Source organism: Rhinatrema bivittatum, chromosome 7 (genome assembly GCF_901001135.1).
Source record: "Rhinatrema bivittatum chromosome 7, aRhiBiv1.1, whole genome shotgun sequence".
NCBI classification, from domain to species: Eukaryota; Metazoa; Chordata; class Amphibia; order Gymnophiona; family Rhinatrematidae; genus Rhinatrema; species Rhinatrema bivittatum.
In genome coordinates, this window is record NC_042621.1 from 136622779 (window position 1) to 136648231 (window position 25453).

At 50.5% G+C, this 25453-nt stretch overlaps 1 protein-coding gene across 1 annotated transcript in view; it reads right to left on the reverse strand.

Annotated features, from left to right (window-relative positions):
* Positions 1–25453, reverse strand: part of HYDIN (HYDIN axonemal central pair apparatus protein) — a 1819717-nt gene that overhangs the window by 4366 nt on the left and 1789898 nt on the right. The window contains exon 85 of the mRNA XM_029609235.1: positions 24866–25090. Coding sequence (XP_029465095.1) covers positions 24866–25090 — 225 coding nt within the window. The remainder of the gene's footprint in view (positions 1–24865; positions 25091–25453) is intronic.

Genomic DNA, 25453 nt, shown 5'->3' on the forward strand with positions numbered 1-25453 from the left:
GCACTGCTGTTGTGCCGACCCGGCCAGCAGTTTTGGGTTTCCTATTTGTGGGATACCTGTGGGATACCCTATGCGCTGTAAATTTATGGCACCAGAAAGAAAATCTCTCAAGACTGTGTTACTTAGGTGGCCCAGATGTGAAGCTCGAGTCTTCAAAGAGGTCGAGATGAGTGCGAGATGACTTTACGGCGACCGGAGTTTCTTGTTCAATAACGTGCATCTCTGAAAGCACAGAGTGTGATACTGAGCTACAAGAGACAGCGTGAGACAAAGAGGCAGGGGGTTAGAGCGCGGTAGAAGAGGTTCAGACATCTTAAAGGCATCGCTTAGTGAGCAGTCTGCTATGTCCCATCAAACAGTACGCTGCTTTTGCACCTCCCTCCCTCTTCAGCGGCTATGCCCTAAATTCTCTCATGCACCCTTCTTTCCAGAGGCCCTGATCTAGAACGTCGCACCTCCGGGCTGCCAAAACCCATGCCCAGCCTCTCCGCTTGCTGGCAGCTTCTGCCCATCGAGGGTTTTGCAGCCTCTTCTCGTCTTTTGCGATCAATCTGCAGCTCCTGATAGGCCAGCCTCATAGCTGACACTCTAAAGAGAAAGCTAAAATCAGGAACACGTGTGGCAAAACAGGAATTTTGCATGCACTGTGGTTTACTTACTGAAACAATCCTGCAGTGCCGTTAGTCACTACTGCGTCAAAAGGCCATTGGTCAGAGAGCTAATGCTAGTAAATCTGTGCCGACTGGCCCTTCAGACAGAGAATAGGACTGGACTTCTCCTGACCTCCCCAGGCACTAGGATAAGTAGTGCGGAAAATGTTTAATACCTGTTGCTTTACTTTTAACTTTTTCCATTCATTCTTCCTGCTTTGTGTTAGTAAAACTCATCTTGGGTATTTCTAGGACTTGTGACCCTCCTGTTGTGTGGGATCTGTGTCCCTGGAAGCCAGCAGGAGATGGCTTACAGCGGGGAATCTGCCCAGAGGAAAGCAGGAACCCAGTGTAGGGGCACACTGCAGGTGGGTCTGGTCAGTGGGTGTTTGGGGTTTGTTGCATGACAAGGTCCTGCTCGTCTCCCATCCTCTATTCATAGCGGCCCTCTCTCCCTTACCTTGCACTGCTTCCGCTATCCATTCATCCATCGCTAGTCTCTTTCCTAACTCCCTCCCTTCTATCCCTTGGTCCCTTCAGCCTCTCACACTACCTCCTCTCTCCTGCCTCTCTTCATCACTCTCCCTCATTTGTATCTTAGGCTTCCAGCCTACCTGGAAGCAGAGCTGAGGCCAGGCACCGGGAGCCCTTACTACAACACCCCAGGGATTTTTTATCTCCCCTTCCCAACTCAGCCAGTCCAGGCATCCCAGTGACAGCCTATGCAGCAATCGTGGACTATCAATCTGTGCGATGACAGCGACCCCCTCCTCCCAGAGGCTGCATGACACTGAGCCTCCAGCCTCTACGCCGCAGCTCAGCCCAAACAAGACAGAGCGGCCCGCACAGAGACAGGAGGGAAGGCAACCTTCCAGCACTCACAGCGACTCGTCCGATTCACTCCTGGCTGCCTGCTGTTCTCGCAGTTTTTCAGCGGCTTGGGCCCGATGCTCAATCTCGCTGAACCTCTGGCTGCTCACCTTCTGAGCTCCAAGCCCCTCTTTGAACCCAACTAGTGAGAGAAGAAAAAAAAAAAAAAAAAAGGGATCAGCCTACCAATGGCTCCCCACAGAACTCGGCTGATCTGCCTTCGGCTCGCTGCAGCCTAAAACTGACCTCCTTCCCAGGAACTCCCCACTCTCTCATACTCAAGCGTCCGAACCTGAACTCCCGGCTGAAAGAGAAGCCCACGCATTAGCTGCAGGGTCTCCTCGTCCCCTGTCTCAGAGAAGCTCCGAAACCTCTTTGCACCCCATCCCCCAAAACAAACGGTCCTACCTACGGAATGTACCCCTTTCTTGGCAGCAGTCAGCCTCCTCTTCCCAATAATGGAAGGTTTCGGGTCTGTAAACAGGAGAAAGAAGCATTAGACTGAGAAAGATGAAACCAGGAAAGAACAGGTGACAGCATTCAGAAGGCGCTCCTCTTAGGACAGTGCCAGGCCACTGAAGCCTCAATGCCAGGCCTTCTGACGAGAACGCCCCCTCACGACAACGCCAGGGCCCCTGACGCCGCTTGCATCAGGGCAGTGCCAGCCAGACAGCCTGGAGCTCTGAAATTCCCCACATCCGGGCTACGCTAAGCAGCCAGGGCTACCCCCACCCAACCTAAACGCTTCCCGCATCGGGGTGATGCGAGGCAGCCAGGGCCTCCAGTGCTACTCCTGCCAGGCCGCTGGCCCTCCGGCACTTAGTCGCTTCAGTGCAGATCATGCCGCTGTAGCATGTTCACCAAACCCAGCCATAGCACAGAGACTGCAGCCATGTTAAAATAAGGAATAGTTAATAGCAAAGGATACCAATTAACATTCTATCCTCCACCTCACACACACACACACGATATAAAAACCAAGCAGGGCTAGAAAAAGACAAGAAAAGAAGGCAGGAGAGGGTCGAAGAGAAACAGATGGAAGCCGCAGAGTAGTTTGAGGTTTCTTGGTACAGCAAAGCGTAGCCACATTGTGTCAAACACATGCTTGAGCACTCTGTTTTCCAAAACAGCAGGGTCCGAGCTCTCAGCTAGAATCAAGACTCTCGCACGTTCAAGCTGGGAATGTGATTAACGTGAACCTGCGGCAGGAAGGTTCGAAAGGAGTCAGGCAAGCACAGAACAGAAACTATCAGCCACCTGAAGCGGAGAGCTCACGGTTTTCCAGTCACCTGTGTGAGGTGCAGACTCTGGGCAGACAGGCGCATGGACTCCTCTGAGAAAGAGACAGACACTGCTTTATTCCTGTCACAAGGTAGAGAGACGGGACAGCTGAGCAGACAGTTTTTGGGGGCTGGGGATTCAGGACCATCCCAAACTGGGGATACTTTCAAGTCACTTCAGAAGAAAAATCCACAAGGACCTGATGCTAGGGGCAATGGCGATGGAGCTACTTGGTAACAGTGATCATAATACACATCTGACATGAGCATTAGAGGGAAAAAGAAATAAAACTACTGCGGAGCATTTACTTTAAAGGGGAGACTATGAGAAAAGTAGCTAGAAGGGTTATAAGTCTGCATGAAGCATGGAGATTGTTTAAAAAATACTATCAAATAAAATATATACCACAAGTTAAAGGTTAAAAGACGACAAAATCTCTTCCAACATGGCTAAATGGTACTGCGAAATGCTATTAAAGCCAAAAAAGGCATGGGAATGAACATACACTGGCAGATGGGATGTTCAATACTAATAAGGTGGCCCAGGAGAGAACTGCCAAAGAGGCAAACACTGAAAATAAAATAAGAAGCCTGTGAGGGAGTCAGCTGGATCATTAGATGACTAGGGGCAAAGGGGCGCTCAGAGAAAATAAAGCCATAGCAGGAAAACTATATAAATTCTTTGTTTGATCTTCATGGCAGAGGATGCTGGGACAAGATCTACATCGGCACCATCCTTCATAGGTGATTCAGAGGAACCTAAGCAAATCATTGCTGTGAAGCTGGAAGAAGCATTAGAGCAGACTAATAACATAAAAGTAGCAAATCACCAGCACCTGATGGTATTCACTCCAGACTTCTGGAGATCCAGGAAATTAAAAAACACACAAGCCTGACATGGATACCAGGTAAAATGGTAGACGCTATTGTTACGAACATTATTACTGAGCATATGGATAAACACGACATAATGAGAAAGAGCCAAAATGGATTCAGCAGAGAGCAATCATGTCTTACCAATTTAGTACAATTTTTTGATGGTCTACATAAAAATGCAGGTAAGGGTGAGCTGGCTGACAGGCAGGGCAATTTTTAAAAGCTATTTACCCATGTAAATCAGAGATCTGAAAAGTACATGCAATGTACCACAATACATGCACGTTTATCCACATAAGTGGCAGCGATCTTCGAGGGAGGGGGGTGAATGCTAAAAGGCACGTAGCTTTGCATTTCCAAACTATGCACATTGTTTGGAAGGGAAAATGCATTTGCAGAAAACAGGTGCAAATGTATGCGGAGACTTTTCCTCCAGGCCATTCATGCACATTCCCTTTGAGAACTGATGCAAAGTCTGCGGATTAAAATAACTGTGGACTTTGCGAGTACCTGCATCGTTTTGAAAATTGCCCCCAGAGTGTATTTAGATTTTCAGAAAGCATTTGATAAAGTCCCTCATGGGAAATTTAAAAATTATGAGATAGGCATCAGTGTCTCACTGTGGACTAGTAGCTGATTAAGGACAGGAAGCAAAGTGTAGTTAGATTTCCTAGTGGTGAGAGGTAAGTAGTGGAGTGCCCCAAGGATCTGTACTGGGACCTGTGCTGTTCAACATATTCAGACTCATTTTTCTATGATCTGGAAAAGAGGTGATCAGTTATTAAAACACACACAGACTGAAGAAACTGGGCATCTAAATGCCAGATGAAATTTAACCTGCACAAGTGAAAAGTGATGCCACATAGGAAAAAATTATAAATAAATGTACACACTGGTGGGCCCGTATTAGGGAGTCACCACCCAGGGAAAAAAAGACCTTGGAATCAGTGTGAACAATACATTGAAAACGTCAGATCAATATGCAGCAGCGACCAAAAAAGCAATACTAGGGATATTTGGACGGGGGAGCACATGACCCAGTGGTACTGAGTCCATCTGGCTACACGCTAGGAAAAGTGAGGATATAAACCTATGGTGGACCACACCTAGCATACCGTGTGCACTTCTGGATAACTTCATCTCAAAAAAAGATATGGAAGAACTAGAAAAGGTTCAGAGAAGAGCAACACAATGACAACACAAATGATAAAAGGAGATGGGGCAGCTCCCTTATGAATAAAGACGACAGAGAAGATATGATGGAAGTTTATATAAGCATAAGTGGTGTGGAACTGCTGTTTAGCCTAGGGAACACCAACTGGAAAAGCAGATTTAAAACAAACAAAGGAAGTATTGTTTCAGTCAATGCACAATTAAACTGTGGAACTTGCTGCTTGAAGATGTAGTCAAGAATAACAGCAGAACAGGATTTTAAAAAGGTTTTGACAAGTTTCCAAAGGACAGATTCATTAATTATTAGCCAGGCAGACCCGGGGAATCCCCATTCTTCACCTCTGTCAGTAAGCAATAAAAAAATGGGCTTCCCCATTCGGTACTGCCAGATACTTCCAAGTGACCCAGTCTGGCCACAGTGGCTCGATGAGCCATTGTTCTGACCCAGAACGGCACTTCTTATGTTTGCATTTTCTCATCATACCTCCAAATAACAGCAATATGTGTGCATGAGAAGTGTACAATGGTAGGTTGTGAATTAAGAGGTTGTGTGTGCATTTAAGAGGTGTACAATGCTGAGCTGTGTATCAGGAAGATGTGTATATAGTAGAGGGTTGCAAAAGTGTAGGAAGTACAAGAAAAGTATACCATGGTAGGCTGTGTATGTGCCCATGACAGAGGTGTACAGAGGCTGTGTGCGCACATCTTAGGTGCGCAATAGTGAGCCTTGTGTGCACAGGGAAGCACATTTCAAACACTATTTACTAGGATAAATTAGCCATTTGCGAACTTATCCAGTCCTTACTCAGGTAAAAGTAAGTGCAAGAATGGAGAAATTACTTACCTGATAATTTTGTTTTCCTTAGTGTAGACAGATGGACTCAGGACCAATGGGTTATATGCTCCCCTGCCAGCAGCTGGAGACAGAGTCAGGTTTCAAAGCTGACATCACCTAGATACACCCCTGAGGTGACCTCAGCCCTTCAGTATTCTCTTCAAAAGCCACTGTGGACGTATTATTCAAAAAACTTGATTAAAAATGGACAGGCAATGTACACCAGGAGTCTCCACATGTCTGCAAATCCGGATGCCTGGGCCAATCTGGAGCTACTAGTAGGACTAATCCCTGTGGCGCTCAATTCTGCAAATGACCCTGCCAGGAGGGACCAAGGAGCAAGGTGTAGAGCAGCTACTCTTCCGGCCAGGTCTGAATGAGAGCAATCCCCAGGGGCAACTCATCTCTTCTGCAACTGAAACATCGGGGAACCTTCGCACTGTGCGATGTGGCCAGCAGGTTGATGGACAGGAAACCCCAGCGATCTACTACCAGCTGAAATGCTTTGGCCAACAACGCCCACTCTCCTGGATCCAGACTCTCCCTGCTTAGAAATTCCACACTGACTGTCTTTTCCTGCGATGTGGGAGGCTGAGATCATCTGTAGGTGTATTTCCACCCATTCCACAAGGAGATCTATCTCCTGTGACACTTGCTGGCTTTCGTTCCACCTTGGTGGTTGATATAGGCTACTGTTGTTGTGTAGTCCGATATTTTGTGGACCCGCTTGACCCTGAAGTATGTGGGAATTGCAGACACACCAATCTGACTGCCTGGGGTTCCAGAAGGCCTCTTCCTTGGTCCAACACCCCTGGGCAGTCAGTTCCTCACAGTGAGCTCCCCAGCCCTTGAGGCTCACATCTGTTGTGAGGACCAGCCAGTTCGGAGGGGACGGGGTACACCCTTGCCCAGATGAGCTTCCTGTAGCCACAACTGGAGCTGAGAGCATACTTCCATCAGTAAGTGGAGGCGAATCGAATAGTCTTGAGATAGTGGGTTCCAACGTGACAGCAGGAAGCGCTGAAGTGGTCTCATGTGTGCCGTTGCCCATGGCACTATCTCCAGGGTTGCCACAATCAAAACGAGACTTCAAGATACACCCAATGGCGTGGAGCTATCGTGTTCATCAACAGACGCACTTGAGACATCAACTTCCTTATCCGCGTGGTCGGTTGGAAGACCTTCCCTGTTTGGTGTCAAACTGGATTCCCAGATATTCCAAGGACTGGGAGTGTTTGAGACTGCTTTGTCCAGGTTTAAGACCAGAGTTCCTGAAGCAAGGAGGTCACCCTCTTGGTCACCTGGAGACTTTCATCCACAGACTTTGCTCAGATCAGCCACTCGTCCAAGTACGAGTGCACCAGGATTCCCTCTTTCTCATGCTGCCGCAATGACAACATGATCTTGGAAAATGTCCTGAGAGCAGTGGTGAGGCCAAAGGGCAGTGCCCGGAAATGATAATGGCAACTCAGTATCGCAAAGCACAGGAAACTATGTTCTTGCCGGATTGGAATACGTAGGTGGCCTTGGATACGTCCAGGGAGGTTAAGATTTCTCCTGATTGTATGTTCATTATCATGGACAGAAATGAATCACTCGTAGATGTCTGTTGATGCTCTTGAGATCCATGATGGGGCGAAGGAACCTTCATTCTTGGGTACGCTGAAATAGATGGAATAACACTCCGTATTTTCTTGGGGTGCAGGTACTGGGATTATAGCCTTTCTGAGGAGCCTTAACAGGGTAGACTCCACTGCCTGCTTCTTGTGCTGGGAGTGGCGAGGAGATACAATGTATGTTTCCCGATGAGCACTGCGAAATTCTAGTGCATATCCTTCTCATATGACCTCCAGTATCCATTTGTTCAAAGTGATCTCGACACACCATTGGTAGAAGAGAGACAGTCGACCCCTTATCTCCTCATTCCGAGGGTGGGTTGTCAAAACGTCATTGAGGGATTCGGGGAGAACCTGAACCCGAGGCTGACCCTCTCTTGGGCTGCCGACTCCAAAAGGGCAGAGACCTCTGAAATGTCGAGTTTTTGTAAGGGCGAAAGCATTGGAAGCCCCTGGATTGACTCCTCATGGGCGAGAGGCGCTGTAATTGCTCTCTCATCTTCTGGTAGTCGGGGTACTGGAGATTCACCCCATTTACTGGCCAGCTTTTCCAATTTGCTTCTGAAGAGGAATGATCCTTTAAAGGGACTTTGTGAGATTTGCCATAGAGGTTGTGTTTGCTGACCAATTCCACAGCCTTAACTGTCTTCTGGCTGCCACCACTGAGGCCACTTCTCTGGCCAAAGTATAACTAAGTCTGAGCCCACAAGCTAAAAAGGCGGTGGCAGGTTCCATAACCGCTCTGGAATTCACTCCCTGAGTCATCCACTTCCTGAGAGAGGAGCAAGCACAAGAAGCAATCTGTAAGGTCATTGCTATTGCTTCAAAGGCCTGTTTAAGGATGGACTCCATCCGCCTATCCTGTGCATCCTTTAAGGCCGCTCCTCCCAGCGCATCCACTTTAGGGAAAAGTAAACATTCTCTCGCTGCTGGATCCAGTGGGTATAGAGCTTCTAAAGCTCATCCATCTTTAAAACTTGCTTCTGGGGCATCCCATTCCAGGTGAATCAACTCCTGGATGGCTTCCAGTACTGGAAAGTAGCAAGAGGCTTGAAATCAGAATGGGATTCGTCATTGGTTCCGTCATAAGAGTCTGCCCCAGGCTCTCCCAGCATCTTCAGGGTTTGGGAAACCAAGGCCTGCAATTCGTCTCTATGGAAAAACCGAAACATGGTCCAATACGATTCTAAACCAGGGGGGATTTTCCCATCTTCCAAGGAATCTGGATCCTTTTCTTCGGCCATGCCGTTCGGGTCCCTGCCAGGGATACCCTTGGTGAGTGGAGGCATGTCTTGAGGTCTGCCAAACCGCGAGAGGGAGGGCTTACTGGCTGAGGTCCATCCAGATAGGAACAAGTGAGATAGCAGACTGTGCCTGTAAGAAGGCTTGAAGCCTTGAAAGAATTCCACCCAAGAGAAGGCAGCCGGGTCCATGCCTAGCCGAGGAGGTACTGGGATAGGTGCAGCTAAATTTCCTCTCGCATGGATGACCCAGTCCCGGGGTTACCTCAGATCCAGTTAAGGCTGTGGCTGACCCATCCTCTGAATGGGGGAGCTGGGCTTAGCAAAGTCCGGGGAGTCCAACTCTCCCTAGGCTTCCCCACAGTGCAGACATAAGCAAGAATCCAGATTAGATTGTGCAGCCCCAATATGACAAGCAGTGCAGAGAGAAAGGCGCTTATGTTTCTTTGCTGCCGGAGCCATTGGCGATGATAACTGCATATTCAGACAGCTCGTGCTTAAAATTGTATGCACACAGATTTCGGGTGCCTATGCGGGCTGCAGAGAGGTGCATGCACAGCTTGAGCGCCCGGCTTTACTTGTAGTCTGCGCCTACTAAGTTGTGTGTGATGGATGTGCGCAACGTTATGCACACAGCGTGTACCAAAGCTCTATGGTGGGCAATACAGGCACAAAAACGTGCGCAAGATGGCGCCGCCAGCCTACCACGCGGTGTGCCGACCAAGCCTGAAGCGGGGCCTAGTCCACCAGGGGGCCGCTCAACCCACTCGAAAGCCCACTTCCCCTTACCCCAACGGGATCGGGAACGAATTCAGTACGGCGCGCTGAGCAAGGAGACCAGAGGAAGTTACCGAAACTCCTCCATCATCTCTGAATCGGGAGGAAATCTTTTTTTTCTTTTACTTACCTGGGCTCAGCGCTTACCGGCTGAGTACAGAGACGGTCTTCCAGCAGCTGGGTGAGAGGTGTTTGTCCATCACCGCTGCGCTCGGCTTTCTGTACCCGCTGCCTTTCATCTACTTCAGCAGCAAAGTCTATGCCAGGAACCAGCTACACTCTGAGGGATCTCGGAAATCACCTCAGGAATTCTCAGCTGGGGAGAGACCTTTAGGTATCACCGCAGGAGAGCGGGGTCAATCTTTCTCCAATTTAAAAGTAACATTTCTTCTTCTAAAAGGTACGGCAATCCCAATAGGGAAAGCACATCCACATCTGCTAGGAGACGGAGAGATAACTGAAGGGCTGACTTCACTGGAGGGGTGTATCTAGGGTGACGTCAGCTTTGAAACCTGTCTCCATCTGCTGGCAGGGGATCATAACCCATAGGTCCTGAGTCATCTGGCTACAAGGTAGGAAAGCATGAGTTGCATACAGAGGCTGTGTGCGTGCACGGATGGTGTTAAGATGCTGTGTGAGAGAGGTAAACATAGTGATGGTCTCTGAGTATGTGGGGGCATGTAGCAGCTGTGTGTATGTACGTGTGAGGTGTTCCAAAGCTGTATGTTTCAGAAAAATTATTTAGGCTTCAGCAAAGGCTGTCTGACAGTCATCCTCACCACACAGTCTCAAAATTCCCTCCCTCCCCTAACCAACCACCATAGCCCTACATTTACCAGTCAAGCACACCAGCCTAAATGCCGTGTGCGTCATCATTTGCACCATTTGTTTCCATGCCCCTCACTGCCAAGTACTGATCTGGCGTGTGATCATCATTTACTGTATCAGTTGCACCGACTATGAGCACATGAAGAAACAAAATCAACTTACCTAAAACAGCTTTGGGAGAGGTACTGAGGCTATCTATGGTGGGACCTAGTTCTGGTTCTGTGAGCATAAAAAGCAGTCAGTCAAACAATGCACAAAAAAGGAAGAATACTGTGACCTGGCTCATTAACACCTTCCCTAGAGTGTGTGCAAGGACCTGTCCCTCCTCCTCATTAACACCTTCTTTACATTTCATTACCCTCTCACCTCCAAAGCAGGTTACAGTAAGCACATTTAATCTATTAAACAATAACCACCTCCTACCAGCTCCTCACCATGTGTGCAAGGACCTAGGTCAGTCCTTTCTCCATCACATCACCACCTTCTCTACTCCCCTGCCCTCTGCAGCATGCATGACGCCTCCCCCTCACTAGGTGCACAGCCCTGCCGGGATCTCCCTCATTCTATCCCGTGCCCTGGGTACTCACGAAGGCTCTTTGCCGTCAGAGAGCTTCACCGGGGCCGTAACTGTGAAGGGCAGAGCTCCGAGGCCTCAGCAGTACCAGACGTCGTGTCCCAGACACCTGAGGGCTTAAAAGCAAACTTGAAATCACAGCGCTGCAAACACGGAGGGCAGTCTCGCTGTTTTTGTCTAAAGAGACCGGTGCTGTTATCTTTGCTGCTTCGGAGAGAGGGCTGTTAAAGTCAGATGCCCAAAGGGTATCTCTTACACTCTCGCTCTTTTCTTTGGGTTTTGTTTTTTTTAAATAAAGGTCAGTTGGTATTTTAAAAAATATTGCCTTATTACTACCAATAGACAGTTGAATAGCAGAGGTTTGCTCTGCAAATCCTATCACTTTTTAAACTCTAAAGAACAGCACAACCCACAAGTGGTACATTAAGATTTCATTCAATGGAGACCTTCATACTTATGCAGTTATACAGCAACGACTACCCTCCTGTTTTCAATTTTCAGCCACATGTTAACAATATATTTCTCATTTATTTCTGACTCAGATGTTAGTGTGGCTTTTATGGTAACTCTGAGCCATTGCCTTGGCTCACGTGCCTCAGAGCGCATCCTCTGAGTGCTTATAGTGTTTTGGATGGCAAAAGTGAGCCCCCAGCTTTCCAATAACTATCCATCGTCTGTTCACATTTATAAAGGAAAATTAGTTTCTTACCTGATAATTTTCGTTCCTGTAGTACCAAGGATCAGTCCAGGACACCTGGGTTGTGACTCCGCACCAGTAGATGGAGACAGACTAAAACTTGTGGGCTGAGCCATATAGGACCCTGTGCCAATCACAGCCCCTCAGTCTTACGTAATGTCAAAGTAGAAATGCAACTAGAACTAGCTACCAACTACCTTTAAGGAAACCGAACATAACGCAAACCCCTTCCGAACTGGACTCCGCAACCAGCAGAGCGCAAACAAGCGACCAGGTTAGCTAAGAAAACACTGAGCGGACTCCCTAATACTACTACGCAGTGCTGCGGGCGGGATCCTGGACTGATCCTTGGTACTACAGGAACGAAAATTATCAGGTAAGAAACTAATTTTCCTTTCCCTGTACGTACCAGGATCAGTCCAGGACACCTGGGATGTACCAGAGCTAAATTACCAAGGGTGGGAGCAGAGCAGAGAGTCCCGCTCGGAGTACCTACTCTCCAAAACCCCCAGAATCAGTAGCCTGAACCTCCAACCGGTAATGTCTAATGAAGGTATGGAACAACTTCCAGGTAGCCGCCCTGCAAATCTCCGGAGGCGACACATGCGAAGACTCCGCCCCAGACGCAGCTGGGGACCGTGTCGAGTGAGCCCTGAGGAGGCCCCCAGGAACCGGTTTTCCCCACACGAGGTATGCCAAACCAATGGTTTCTTTTAGCCAAACGGGCAATCGTCGTGTGGAAAGCTGCGGCCCCTGTTCTTTGGACCCGAAAAGGAAACAAACAAAAGATTTGCTATCCGAAAGAATTCGTGATAGAAGGGATCTTCGCACAGCAAGCCTCTTTAAGTCCCTCGCTAGGGGATCAGAGGAGCTCCCGGCCGCAAAGCGGACAGCTCAACTGACTGATTCAGAAGAAAAAACGACCTTAGGTAGAGAGGAAGGGATCGACCGCAAGGATACCCCCGAGGCGGAAATACGCAAAAAGGGATCTCTACAGGAGAGAGCCTGCAACTCGGAGAAGTGCCGCGCTGAGGCAATCGCCACCAAGAATACAGTCTACAATGTGAAAACCTTAAGATTCGTACGATTCAAGGTTCAAACGGTGCCGTGCACAAGGTGGAAAGAACCCAATTAAGGTTCCGGGACGGGCAGGGGAAACGCAATGGAGGACGGAAATGCTTAGCCCCCTCAGAGAAAACGGGAGACAACAGGACCCGCCAGCAACCAAGCGCCGCCACCTGGACCCGCAGGGAACTGCATGCCAAGCCTTTGGCCAGACCAGCAGAAACCAAGCTCCGCTGCACGCACCATTCCTCAAAGACTACCGAGACCCGGACGTACGCCAAGGACGTAGACTGCTTCCCGGACCTCAGCAGCATAGCCATCACCGCGGCAGAGTAACATTTCCTCTGTAGCCGAGTCCTCTCAAACGCCATGCTGCGAGACAGGAGGGATCCGCATCCGCCAACCAGACGGGGCCCTGACGGAGGAGCCCCGCGAGCCCCTGGAGACGCATGGGACGCATGGTAGCCGTCCCCGGCCAACTGAATGAGGTCCGTGAACCACGGACGGCGAGGCCATTCCGGAGCCACCATGATCACGTTGAACGGGTGCAATTCTATGCGGCGCAGAATCTTGCCGAACATCGACCACGGAGGAAAAAACGTACAGTCGGACATCCGTCGGCCAGGGAAGCACCAATGCGTCGACTCCTTCTGCTCCCCTTTCTCGAAGCGAATTGAAGAATCGCGGAACCTACGCATTGTGGCCTCCGGCCATCCAGTCCATATGGGGATACCCCACGTCTTGCCGATGAGGCGAACCGCTTCGTCCGCCAGCTCCCATTCCCCGGGATCCTGACGATGACGGCTGAGAAATCCGCCTGGAAGTCGTCGACCCCGTCGATGTGAGAGGCTGCGACGTTGTCGAGAATTAGTTCCGACCAAGCCATCAAGAGCCGCGCCTCCTCTGCTACCTGTGTACTTCTCGTCCCGCCTTGGCGATTGACGTGGGCTTCTCGTCCCACCTTGGAGAATGATGTAGGCCACTGTGGTTGCGTTGTCCGACAAAACACGGACTGCCCGTCCCCTCAGCAGAGGTAGGAACGAGTGCAGCGTCAAACGGACCGCTCTGTTCTCCAGTCAGTTGATAGATAGCCCATTGGGCCTGATACGCTGACCATAGGCCTTGAACTGACTTTCCTAGACAGACTGTTCCCTATCCGGAGAGACTGGCGTCCATGGTCACCACTGTCCAGTTGGGCACTAGGAGGGACACTCCAGAGGTCAGATGACTGGAATCAAGCCACCAGGACAGGCTGGATCTCGCCCGGCCTACAAGTGGAAGTGGACGGTAGAATTCCCCCGAAAACGGCTTCCAGCGGGATAGTAAGGACGACCGCAATGGCCGTAGATGAGTGAACGCCCAGGGGACCAACGCGAGAGTGGAGGCCATAGTACCCAGGACCATCAGGTAATCGCCGACCCGTGGTAGGCGTAGCAACAGCAAGCGCCTCACTTGAGACTGCAGTTTGCACCTTCGTTCCTGCGATAGGAACACGCAGCACCGTGTCGTCGAAGGTATTCCAAGGTCTGCGTGGGTACCACTTGACTCTTGTTGAAATTGACTACCCAGCCTAGAGACTGCAAGAGTTGTAGGCCCCTGGCCACCGCCAGCCGACACTGATCCTCGGACTTCGCCTGAATCAACCAATCGTCCAGGTAAGGATGAACCAGAAACCCTCCCGGCGTAGCTGCGCCGCCACCACGACCATCACCTTCGTGAACGTACGAGGTGCCGTTGCGAGCCCAAACGGGAGAGCCCTGAATAGATAAAGCCGCCCTAGGACGCAGAACCTTAGGGATCGCTGAAACGACAGTTGAATGCCTACGTGAAGGTACGCCTTCGTGAGATCTAGTGAGGCCAGGAACTCTCCTGTACGCACCGAGGCGATCACCGACCAAATACTTTCCATTTTGAAGTGAGGCACACGCAGGCCTCCGTTCACCCCTTTTAGTTCCAGGATTGGACTTGAAGAGCCGTCTTTCTTTGGAACAATGAAGTAAATGGAGTAACGCCCTTTGCCGTGCTGACAGATCGGAACAGGGAAAATGACTCCCAGATTTTCCAAGCGCCGGATGGTGTCTAGCACTGCTGCCTTCTTTTCGGGAGCCTTGCACGGCGAGACCAGGAATTTGACTGCTGGGGAACGAACAAAATCTAATGCGTAGCCTTGCTTTATCACGTTGAGGACCCACTGGCCCGACGTTATCCTGGCCCATTCCTCGACCAACAAGGTTAACCGCGCCCCTACATTGGAAACGACGTGCTGGGGCTGAGGTGAGGGATGGGCCGGCCGCGTAACATTGTGAAGACTTGGGCTCCTCCCTGTCCACCGAAGCGTGTACCCCGAAAAGACTGCTGCCATTGAGGGATTCGGGAGGAAGCTGACCCATAAGAAGGACCGGCAGACCTTTGAGGACGCGAATTCCTGGGCCCTCGGAAACGGGATGCCGAAAAGGAGGAGCGCGCCCTGAATCTGCCCTCGGGCAGCTGGTGTGGACGAACCATCTGCCGCCCAGTTGCGCAGCCACAGCAGGCGACGCGCCGATACAGCCGCCATCCCGGACCTAGCGGATGAGCGCAGAAAACCGTGGAGAGCATCTGCCCCATACGCAATTGCTGCCTCCACCTATCTGCCTGAGATGCTTCTGCCGCCGACAGACCTGCGTTCGCCTGAAGAACTTGGGCCCAGCGCAGGCTCACTCGGATAGCGAAGACGGTACAGATGGCAGCCCGCACACCCAGGGCAGACACTTCACAAATCTTCTGGAGTTGCACTTCCAGCTTCCTATCCTGTAGATCCCGGAGAGCCGTGGCTCCCGTAACCGGAATGGTCGACCTCTTCATCACCGCAGGGACTGCGGAATCCACCTGCGGCAGTCGAAGGAGTTCCAGCGCATCCTCGGGTAGCGGGTAAAGCTTGTCCATGGCCTTACTGACCTGCAAGCGTAACTCCGGCGTATCCCATTCACTGAACAGGATATCTGTCGATGAAAAGTGAAAAGGAAATGCTACTGCTGGCCCCGTGAGACCTAAGAGCACCGGATCCATGCTTGCCTCTGGACGTGCCACCACCGGCGGAGCCTCTATTGCCAATTCCTGAAGGATTGCTGGAAGCAGCGGGGACAGTGCTTCCCTGCGAAATAGCCGCACCACCTTGGGGTCATCCCCCTCCACGGCTAGTGTCCACTTGCCCGCGCTGGGCTGGACGGGGCCGTCCGCAGCCGCCTCCTAGGCCCCCATCAGGGGCTCCTCTGGAGACTCTGAGTCAACGGCCGATGAAGATTCCTTCTCAGACTCCTGAGGGACGGCACGCGGCGGATGCTTCCACCGCGAGGGCTCCCGAGAGCCCTCCGCAACATCCATAGTGTTCTTCTTCTTTGGAGCAGACCAGCGGGTGGCCCCCCCCGCGACGCCCCTCCGGCTGCGCTTACTATGCTTATATTTGAAAACCCTGCACAACAGAAGCGCAAAACAGATGAAAAAAGAACCCGAATCTGAAGAAACATCCGCGGTAGCCACCGGGGATCGAGGCCCCTCCGTGGGGACCCCCCCGCCGGACCCCGCTGCAGAGAAAACGCAGGGGGCGGAGCTGTATCCCCTGCTGTGAACCGAGCAAAATTGTGGCTGGAATCTAAAATGGCCGCCGCACTCGCACAGCGCGGGAAAAATTCTTGGGCCTATCAGCCGAGCCCCCCCCCCCGCGCGGCGGTGATCGCGCGGTTCAGGACCGGGCCCCCCAAGGCGATCCGGACACTCCTTCTCCGCCCGTGAGCCAGGAGCTGTGGAGACGTTGCCGCAATTTATTTATTTATTTTATTTTTTTTTTTTTAACGTGCCGAGCCGCAGGCCGACCCTCGAGGCATGCCGGCGATCGCGGCGCAAAACGGGCGGGAGACGCGGCGAAATTCCAAATAAAATTAAAAACTCAAAACCGGCGACCTCCCTCCTGCTACCGGCGCCCCCCCCCCCTAAACACGGAGCGGAGACGCGAGGAAAACGGAGAGCCGGCACAACGAAAACAAAAAACCCTTTTTTTTTTTTTTTTTTTTTACAAAGCTTGCAGCTGTCCTTGGTTCTGGAGCCCTTTTCCTGCAGGGGTGAGTGAACCGGGCTCCCCGGTGTCACCCCTGACGCTGCTACTAGGTAAGCCGGGTCCTCGACCCTAGCAGCGGCCTCGACCAGGGGGGGGTAGTCCCCTCAGGACCTCTCAACCCCCCTGGGAGGCAGGGCAGACAGCTTTACTCACCAAAAGAAAACACCTACTTTGAGAAGCTCACCGAAGCTTACCTCAAAAACACCAAGTTACATAAAAACTAACCGGACCTGACCGACTAACAGAATCATGCCAGGCAGGGGCTGTGACTGCACCTGCACCATCTACTGGAGACAGAGTAAGACTGAGGGGCTGTGATTGGCACAGGGTCCTATATGGCTCAGCCCACAAGTTTTAGTCTGTCTCCATCTACTGGTGCGGAGTCACAACCCAGGTGTCCTGGACTGATCCTGGTACGTACAGGGAATGTTATATGAGAGGGTCTGACTAAAAATGAAGAAATATTGAAACCTGGTACCTCTAATCCAGGTTCTGAAGAAAGAATGTCTTTTGTCTCAGTGGCTATAGATCTGTCTACAAGCACAGCTTCCTGCTGAAGGTTGATGGTGTCGAGAGCCTGGGTTTCTGGAGCTATGGGTAAGCCCTCCATATCAGAGGAGGAGAGAGACCACCGAGTCTCATCCACCTGCAATTTCACCACTCCTGGGGTCGATTCTCTCATGGTTTCAGGATTCGGTGGGGGAATCCAGGCTCTGGGTGAAAGAGTGGCCGAGGTATCAAAGGAAAGAGCGAGTAATTCTCTTTCTCACTCACTTCCTAGCAATTCAGATTCCAGCGGTTTCAGCTCTCGCATTACGTGGGTGTCCATTGGTCCAGTTTGAGGGATGCCGGGAGGGGCGGCATCTGATACCCTCTCCCTAACCCGTCTCTTTCGAGAAGAATGCGGCATTGCAGTCTCCCTAACCCGTCTCTTTCGAGAGGAATGTGGCATTTGTGTTGCGATCCCCCCTGCTGCTGCGCTGCAGGAGGTCTCTTACCTTCCTCCAGAGGCCGCTCTGAAGCCAGGGCCTCGCCTGCGCATCATCCAGGACTTGCTCCAGGGCCTGAGAGGCCTAGCTGCTCCTGAGGCATGCCTGTGGCTTGCAAGCCTCAGCGTTTGGACTTCCTGTTGGGCGACGCCCTTCCCTAGGGGCTGGCCCGCAGCTCTCTACCCTAATTATAGGACCAGCGGTGGGCGGTCCTGGCAAGCTCCTCCCAGGGAGTTGCCTTCTTCCTCCAGTATTTAAGGACTTTCTGTTCACTGTGTCTTGGCCTTGGATCTGAGCATTACAGTCGTCTGTAACCCTGCCGATCCAGGTCCTCCGTGGCTCCGACGCCTGCTTGTCGTCAGCCTGCCTTGACTCCGGTCCGTGACTCCGACTCCGGCTTGTCTTCAGCCTGCCTTGACTCCGGTCCGTGACTCCGACTCCTGCTTGTCTTCAGCCTGCCTTGACTCCGGTCCGTGACTCCGACTCCTGCTTGTCTTCAGCCTGCCTTGACTCCGGTCCGTGACTCCGACTCCTGCTTGTCTTCAGCCTGCCTTGACTCCGGTCCGTGACTCCGACTCCTGCTTGTCTTCAGCCTGCCTTGACTCCGGTCCGTGACTCCGACTCCTGCTTGTCTTCGGCCTTGGATCTGAGCATTACAGTCGCCTGTAACCTAGCCGATCCAGGTCCTCCATGTTTGATGGCGCCTTGTCCTGTCTCTGCTTGCTGTTCCTGATGTCCAGTGTCTCTGCCTTGATGTCTGTCTCTGACCCTGCCTAGATGTTTGTTCCTGTGCCTGCCAGCCGTAAGGGCTTCGGATGTGAGTTTCCCAGCATCGGAGTCCTGTTCGCCTGGGTCTTCCCCGCGCCCTCCTTCTCAGCGTGGTCCGCGACCAGCCTCCCAGGGCTGTGTAGGGCGCGTCTGGGACAGGGTGGTCCGTGACTCAGTCCCACGGGTGGGCTGAGTAGGGCGCCCTGATGGACAGTGCAATGTTCCCGTCCAGCCTTGTCTCCAGTGTCTGCTTCAGCCCGTACCCTGATGTCTTCCTCTGCCAGCCGAGGGGGCTTCGGATGTGAGTATCCCAGCATCGGAGTTCCTACTCGCCTGGATCCTTCTAGTGTCTCGCTTCAGCCCTTGTCCTGATGTCTCCGTCTGCTTCAGCCTGCTTCTGCCCTGTCTGATGTCGTCTGTTTAAGGACTCTGTCTGCCCTCGCCTCTGTCCGGCCTGCTGCCCATTGCCGTTCCCTGCGGCAGGTCCGAAAGGGCCGGGAACAGTCGGAGGACCGTTCACTAGTCAACTTCTCCGTGTTGGCTACCATGGGCATGCAGGTCCGGCTGAGGGCCGGACTTCCTGCTTCTGTTCCTGCCTGCCTGGCTCACCATGCCTGCTCAGCTCACCTCCCACGGTGTGGCCTTGGGCTCCTCCTGGGGTCCTGCCGTGGCCCAAGGGCTCACCACCCGCCTGAGACGACCGCGCCCGCGCACGCTCGTAACAATTTGCCTGAACCAAATGTTACTCCACCCTCTTGATTTGGCTCCTCCCTAAAGGCCAAAAACCTAACAGTTTAGATGCTTTCCCTGCGATTTGTGGGCCCCTTTAATGTTGAGTGACAATTGGGTCCTGTGGCCTACAAACTTAACCCACATCCTTGAAGAGAAGAATGGAAGAATGAAGAACAAATCTAATAAGTTTATAAGAACTTTGCACAACATACTAATATGTGACATTTGTAATATTAATTGATTTATGTACTTTATTTATTTATTTATGAACTTTTAATATACCGATATTCGTAGGTCACATCATACCGGTTTACAATCAACTCATGGAGAAAAGAAACAGAAATTACAAATAACAGGGAAGGGGAGCCGAGGAGGAAAAGGGAGAGAGGGGAGTAGGGAGAAAGCAAGAGCATAAGGAGCGTGAATGTCCTAGATACTTAGGGGTAGATTTTAAAAAGCATTTACTCGAGCAAAACTGGTTTTTGCTCGAGTAAATACACTTTACTCAAGTAAGTGGGCTTTTCAAAATTGCTACAATATATGCCATTGAATTGTCCATAGGATTTACTCAAGTAAGTGCACTTTACTCGAGTAAATAGCTTTTGAAAATTGCTACGATAGTATGTCACATTTACATGCGTAACTCCTTTGAAAATGACCCCCTTAGTTAATAAGTAATGAACATTCCATTTGATGCCTGCTTATGAATATGACCTGATAGCCCATCTTGAATTGTTGACCCAGAGTTATGAATGTTACTTTGTAAACCGTTGTGATCTTTATATGGAACAACAGTATATAAAATGTTTAAATATATAAATAAATAAATAAATAAACGGTTCCATGTCTTTCTATTAAAACCAGTGAGTCTGACCTAGCCAGGCAGACCGCCCCTCCAAACCACTGAAATGGCCACTAAAGAAGATACCCAGTTTGAAGTACAAGCAATTATAGACCTTTGAAGGGTCTGGAACCAATTACAATACCTTATTTCTTGGAGCCGGCTTCCAACCTACAAGCCCCTCAACTTTCATAGAAATTTCACAGAAGATTTCCCAGTAAGCCCAAGCCTAGAAGACTGGGGGGGGGGGGGAGGGAGGAGCTTTAGAGATGGGGTACTGATAAAATCTGCTGCGGATTTGATGCTAGTCAGTCTTGGTGCGGCTGGAAGCCATCAGAGTCAGCCTTATCTCCCCTGTCAGCCCTGATGCTGCCCAGCCTCGGCGCAGCTGGAACGCCTCTGGATTCAGCTTCGCATGCCACCATGACCCAGACTTCCCATAGGCTTGCAAGTGCACATATATGCGCAGTGGCAGGAACCCTTGAGCAATGCCTTCAGATGACATCAGCCTCTTGGACTATTTCCAAGTCCCTGCAGCAGTTCCTTCACTCAGCAACAGGTATCTTGCTTTGCAGTGCATGTTGCCAGCATTCCTGAGTTCCTGCATCTTCAGCTTGCCTTCTCCTGCCTTGCTTTGTGTTCTCTAGCCTTGCCTTGCCTCATTCTGCTCTACTTGTCTCCTGCTTCCTTCAGCCTATCTCGTTCATCTCATCCAGTGTCATCAGTGTGTCTTTATTTTCCCTTAGTTTGACTTTCTGGATCTTGACCTTCTACCTGGACATGACCACGTCTGTTTACAGCTTGCCCCAACCTTGGCCTGTCTCTCTTTATCTGCCCACTGCGTCTTGACCCTGGTATGCTATTGGACCCTTGCTCTTGTCCCTGCCCTAGGGAGTCGCCTAAGACCTGCTTGCCACCAGAACCCAAAGGCTCAATTTGCGTGGGAGGTGGCTGGTACAAGTGAAGCTCCAGTCTGTCCCACTACAGGGTTTATTCACCAGCTGCCACCGTAGACCTTGTAGGTTTGCCTACAGGGCTGCACCAACTATACTGCCTCAGCAAGGGCTCATGCCAACCTTTTCAAGTAGATGATGATGGACAGTGTCAAAACAACTGATAGATTAAGGATAATGAGAATCTAGTAAACACCCTTGGCCTTGGCCATGAAGCGGTCAAGAGCAGTTTCTGTGGAATGTAGAGGGCAAAAGCTAGACTGCAGCAGATCTACAGCAGTTTGAGATGTAAAAGTCAAGACAGTGGAGCTGAATGGAATGTCTGAGTGGTTTGGATGCAAAAGGGAAAAAGGATTTGGGACAATAGCAGGGTAGGATTTTGGGAGAAATGTGATCACAGCATGTTTGAAGGAAGAGGGAACAGTTGTAGTGATAAGTGATTGAGGATGTGAAAGATGGAGAGGGTGATTGCAAGGGAGATAGAACTAAAGAGCTGGGTGTGTATAAGGCTAGAAGAACAAGTAATGAATTTGGAGTACAAAAGAAGATGAGTCGTTTCCTTTTCTGTGATTTCAGAACAGGAAGAAAGTGTGGTAGGGGCAGGGAATAAAATAAAGGCAGAAAAGGAATTCTGATGGAAGATTTACAATTAGGGGTGGATTTTCAGAGCCCTGCTCGCGTAAATCCGCCCAAAACCGGGCGGATTTACGCGAGCAGGGCCCTGCGCGCCGGGAAGCCTATTTTACATAGGCCTCCCGGCGCGCACAGAGCCCCGGGACTCGTGTAAGTCCCGGGGTTCTCCGAGGGGGGCGTGTCGGGGGCGTGTCGGGGGCGGGCCTGGTCATTGCGGCGTTTCGGGGGCGTGTCGGCAGTGTTTTGGGGGCGGGTATGGGGGCGTGGCTATGGCCCGGGGCGGTCCGGGGGCGTGGCCGCGCCCTCCGTACCCGCCCCCAGGTCGCGGCCCGGCGCGCAGGAGGCCCGCTGGCACGCGGGGATTTACGCCTCCCTCTGGGAGGCGTAAATCCCCCGACAAAGGTAAGGGGGGGGGTTTAGACAGGGCCGGGCGGGTGGGTTAGGTAGGGGAAGGGAGGGGAAGGTGAGGGGAGGGCAAAGGAAAGTTCCCTCCGAGGCCGCTCCGATTTCGGAGCGGCCTCGGAGGGAACGGGGGTAGGCTGCGCGGCTCGGCGCACGCCGGCTATACAAAATCCATAGCCTTGCGCGCGCTGATCCAGGTTTTTAGCAGATACGCGCGGCTCCGCGCGTATCTACTAAAATCCAGCGTACTTTTGTTTGCGCCTGGAGCGCAAACAAAAGTAGGCTATTCGCGCGCCTTTTAAAATCCGCCCCTTAATGTTCTGAATCTTTTCATGGAAGAAGTCAGCCATAATCTGGGCAGAGAGTAAAATGAGAATGGAGAGGCGGAGGTAGTTTGAGGCAGGAAAGTAATGTAGCAAAGAAGTGGTAGGACTTGGAGGCAAGGGCATTTGTCATATAGACATAATCTTGCTTGGCAAATGTACTAGCAGACCAGCAGAAGGAAAGCATGAATTTGAAATGCATTGTCAGCATGGGAATGGGACTTTAGCTAAAGATACTCTGCAGAGCAGATGCAGGAACATAGGCCGTGATCCAAGGTTGGGGTGTGTCGGGCATTATAGGATAGTGGAGGGGCAGAATAAAAGTCTGCAAAATAGAAGAGAGTATAGTGTTTGTAAAAAAGAAATTGCCTCATCAATAAACTCTGTAGAGGACAGGAAAGATGAAACAGTACTAGAGAGGACAAAAGGGTCAATAGCCTAGATATTCCTAAAGTTGTTGTTTGGTCACTGGGCAAAACTGTGAAGGAAGCTGGAAAATGTTAAAAGTTATAAAAAAAAAATTTGGTTGCCAATGCAGTCTCGAATACAATATAAAACTCTGATGCTCTCACATTATCTTTTGCTATTAGATTCTTTCCAATGGGCAAAGGCGCTTTTAAAAGTATATAATCCTACTTAAGCACTACGATCACTTCAAATAAGCCTCTTGGATGCCCCTTCCATGAAACATGTGAGGTTATGGAAATGAGGGAAAGATCCTTTTCAGTAGCTGCCCCAGAGTTATGGAACTCTTTACCAGCTGAAATGCATCTGATGGAATGTCCAAAAACATTTAAGACCTCTCTGAAGACAGTATTATTTAGGCAGGCTTTCCACCAGAATGCAAGTTAGGTAGTCTTTAATCTTTTATGTATTATTTTATGGCTGCTATTTACCTTGAAGTTTGTAATTGTTTATCAAGTGTTATTTTTATACATTTTTGGATATAATGTTTTGTGATTTTATTATATTTTATGTTTAAAGTTGTTTATTTCTTTTATGGATTTTATGTATGTCTGACTGTAAATCACCTTATGCCATGGCAGAAGGCGATTAATAAATCTGAAATAAAGTAAAGTAGTCACAGAAGGCAAGAACAGAGGTTGATAAGCCTGAGACAGATCAAAGTAGAGTTCATGCTGATGAGTTGAAGCAGTAGAGCATGGCTGGAAGTCAAATGAGAAGGTTAAGGGAAAAGACTTTGAGGTAAAAAGAGTCAGAGGGGCATCCATATGGAGATTAAAGTCATAAGAAATAAGAACATAAGAAAATGCCATACTGGGTCAGACCAAGGGTCCATCAAGCCCAGCATCCTGTTTCCAACAGAGGCCAATCCAGGCCATAAGAACCTGGCAAGTACCCAAAAACTAAGTCTATTCCATGTTACCATTGCTAATGGCAGTGGCTATTCTCTAAGGGGCGGATTTTAAGAGCCCTGCTCGCCGGTAAGCCTATTTTACATAGGCCTACCGGCGCGCGCAGAGCCCCGGGACTCGCGTAAGTCCCGGGCTTTTCGGAGGGGGCGTGTCGGGGGCGTGTCAGGGGCGGGCTCGAACTGTGCGGCGTTTTCGGGGCGTGTCGGGAGTGTTCCGGGGGGGCGGGCCCGGGGGCGTGGCTACGGCCCGGGGCAGCCCGGGGGCGTGGCCGCGCCCTCCAGACCCGCCCCCAGATCGCGTCCCGGCACGCTAGCGGCCCGCTGGCGCGCGGGGATTTACTTCTCCCTCCGGGAGGCGTAAATCCCCCAACAAAGGTAAGGGGGGGGTTTAGACAGGGCCGGGCGGGTGGGTTAGGTAGGGGAAGGGAGGGGAAGGTGAGGGGAGGGCAAAGGAAAGTTCCCTTCGAGGCCGCTCCGATTTCGGAGCGGCCTCGAAGGGAACGGGGGTAGGCTGCGCGGCTTGGCGCGCGCCGGCTATACGAAATCGATAGCCTTGTGCGCGCCGAACCCGGATTTCAGCGGCTACGCGCGTATCTACTGAAATCCAGCATACTTTTGTTGGCGCCTGGAGCGCCAACAAAAGTACGCCTATTCGCGGTTTTTGAAAATCTACCCCTAAGTGAACTTAATAGCAGGTAATGGACTTCTCCTCCAAGAACTTATCCAATCCTTTTTTAAACACAGTTATACTAACTGCACTAACCACATCCTCTGGCAACAAATTCCAGAGTTTCATTGTGCGTTGAGTAAAAAAGTCCCTAAGAATAAGGGAAGTGAAATATGGCTGAAGGAAGAAGGAAAACAAGGAATCAGTCAGCTTAGTTATGTAGAAATAGAGGTAAAAAAATGTAGGTGATACCTTTCTTTTGGCTTAACCTAATACATTTATGATTAGCTTTCAAGATTTATATTCCCTTCATAAGATCTGTGCCAAAAGATCTTGCCCACAAATTGTTTGACCTTGATTTCTTTGGAAAGCAGGAAACCAATTGCATTATTTTGATCCAGGCAAAGTGGAAACAGGAGGGAAGAGAAAAAAAAGATGAGGAAAGGAAAAACCAAGGAGAAGAAAAGGATGGGAGAGAAAAAAGCATGACTAGAATGGTGAAATATATAGCATATGGAGAAAAGAGCCACAGGAAAGAGGGATGGTGATACAAAATATTGTGATAAAGAAGAAAAGATAGGTGGGAGCAAAGGAAAGCATTGCTCACCTTGCAGGTATACTCTATTTTCTGCCTTGTGTAGTTAAAGAACTTGGCGCTGAGCACCTGGCTAGAGCCCAGCAGTGTGGAGAAGTAGACTGGTTTCTCTGGTTTGGCTGGCATGGCCTTCAAGATCAGTTCATATTGGTAGGAGCCCAACTCAGAGTTCTGCAGTACCAAGCGTCCCAGGGTCTCACCGGCTTTCAGAGGCTGGTATTCAAATGCTAGGCTCCCCTACATGGAAAGAAAGGATAAACAACTTTTAGTTTTCCTCCTACCAAGAAAAAAGAGTTTATAAACTGTCTTTTAGTGAAGCTATTCCTCCGAGTGAGAGATCAAAACTCCAGTGTTCAAGGCCCACAAGCAGTCTGGTTTTCAGTATTTCTACAGCGACTATGCATGAGATAGAGTTGCTTGCTTGTATGCTACTCTATCAAACATAGTCATTGTAGAAATATTGAAAGCAGACTAGTTTGTCGAGGACCAGATTTGGGAAGCCCTGCCTTAGAGGAATGCTCTGATGTCTGTGCAATATATCATCGTCTTGGTGTGCAGAGTGTATCCCAGTCATTCATGTCACAGACAGGACAATTTTCA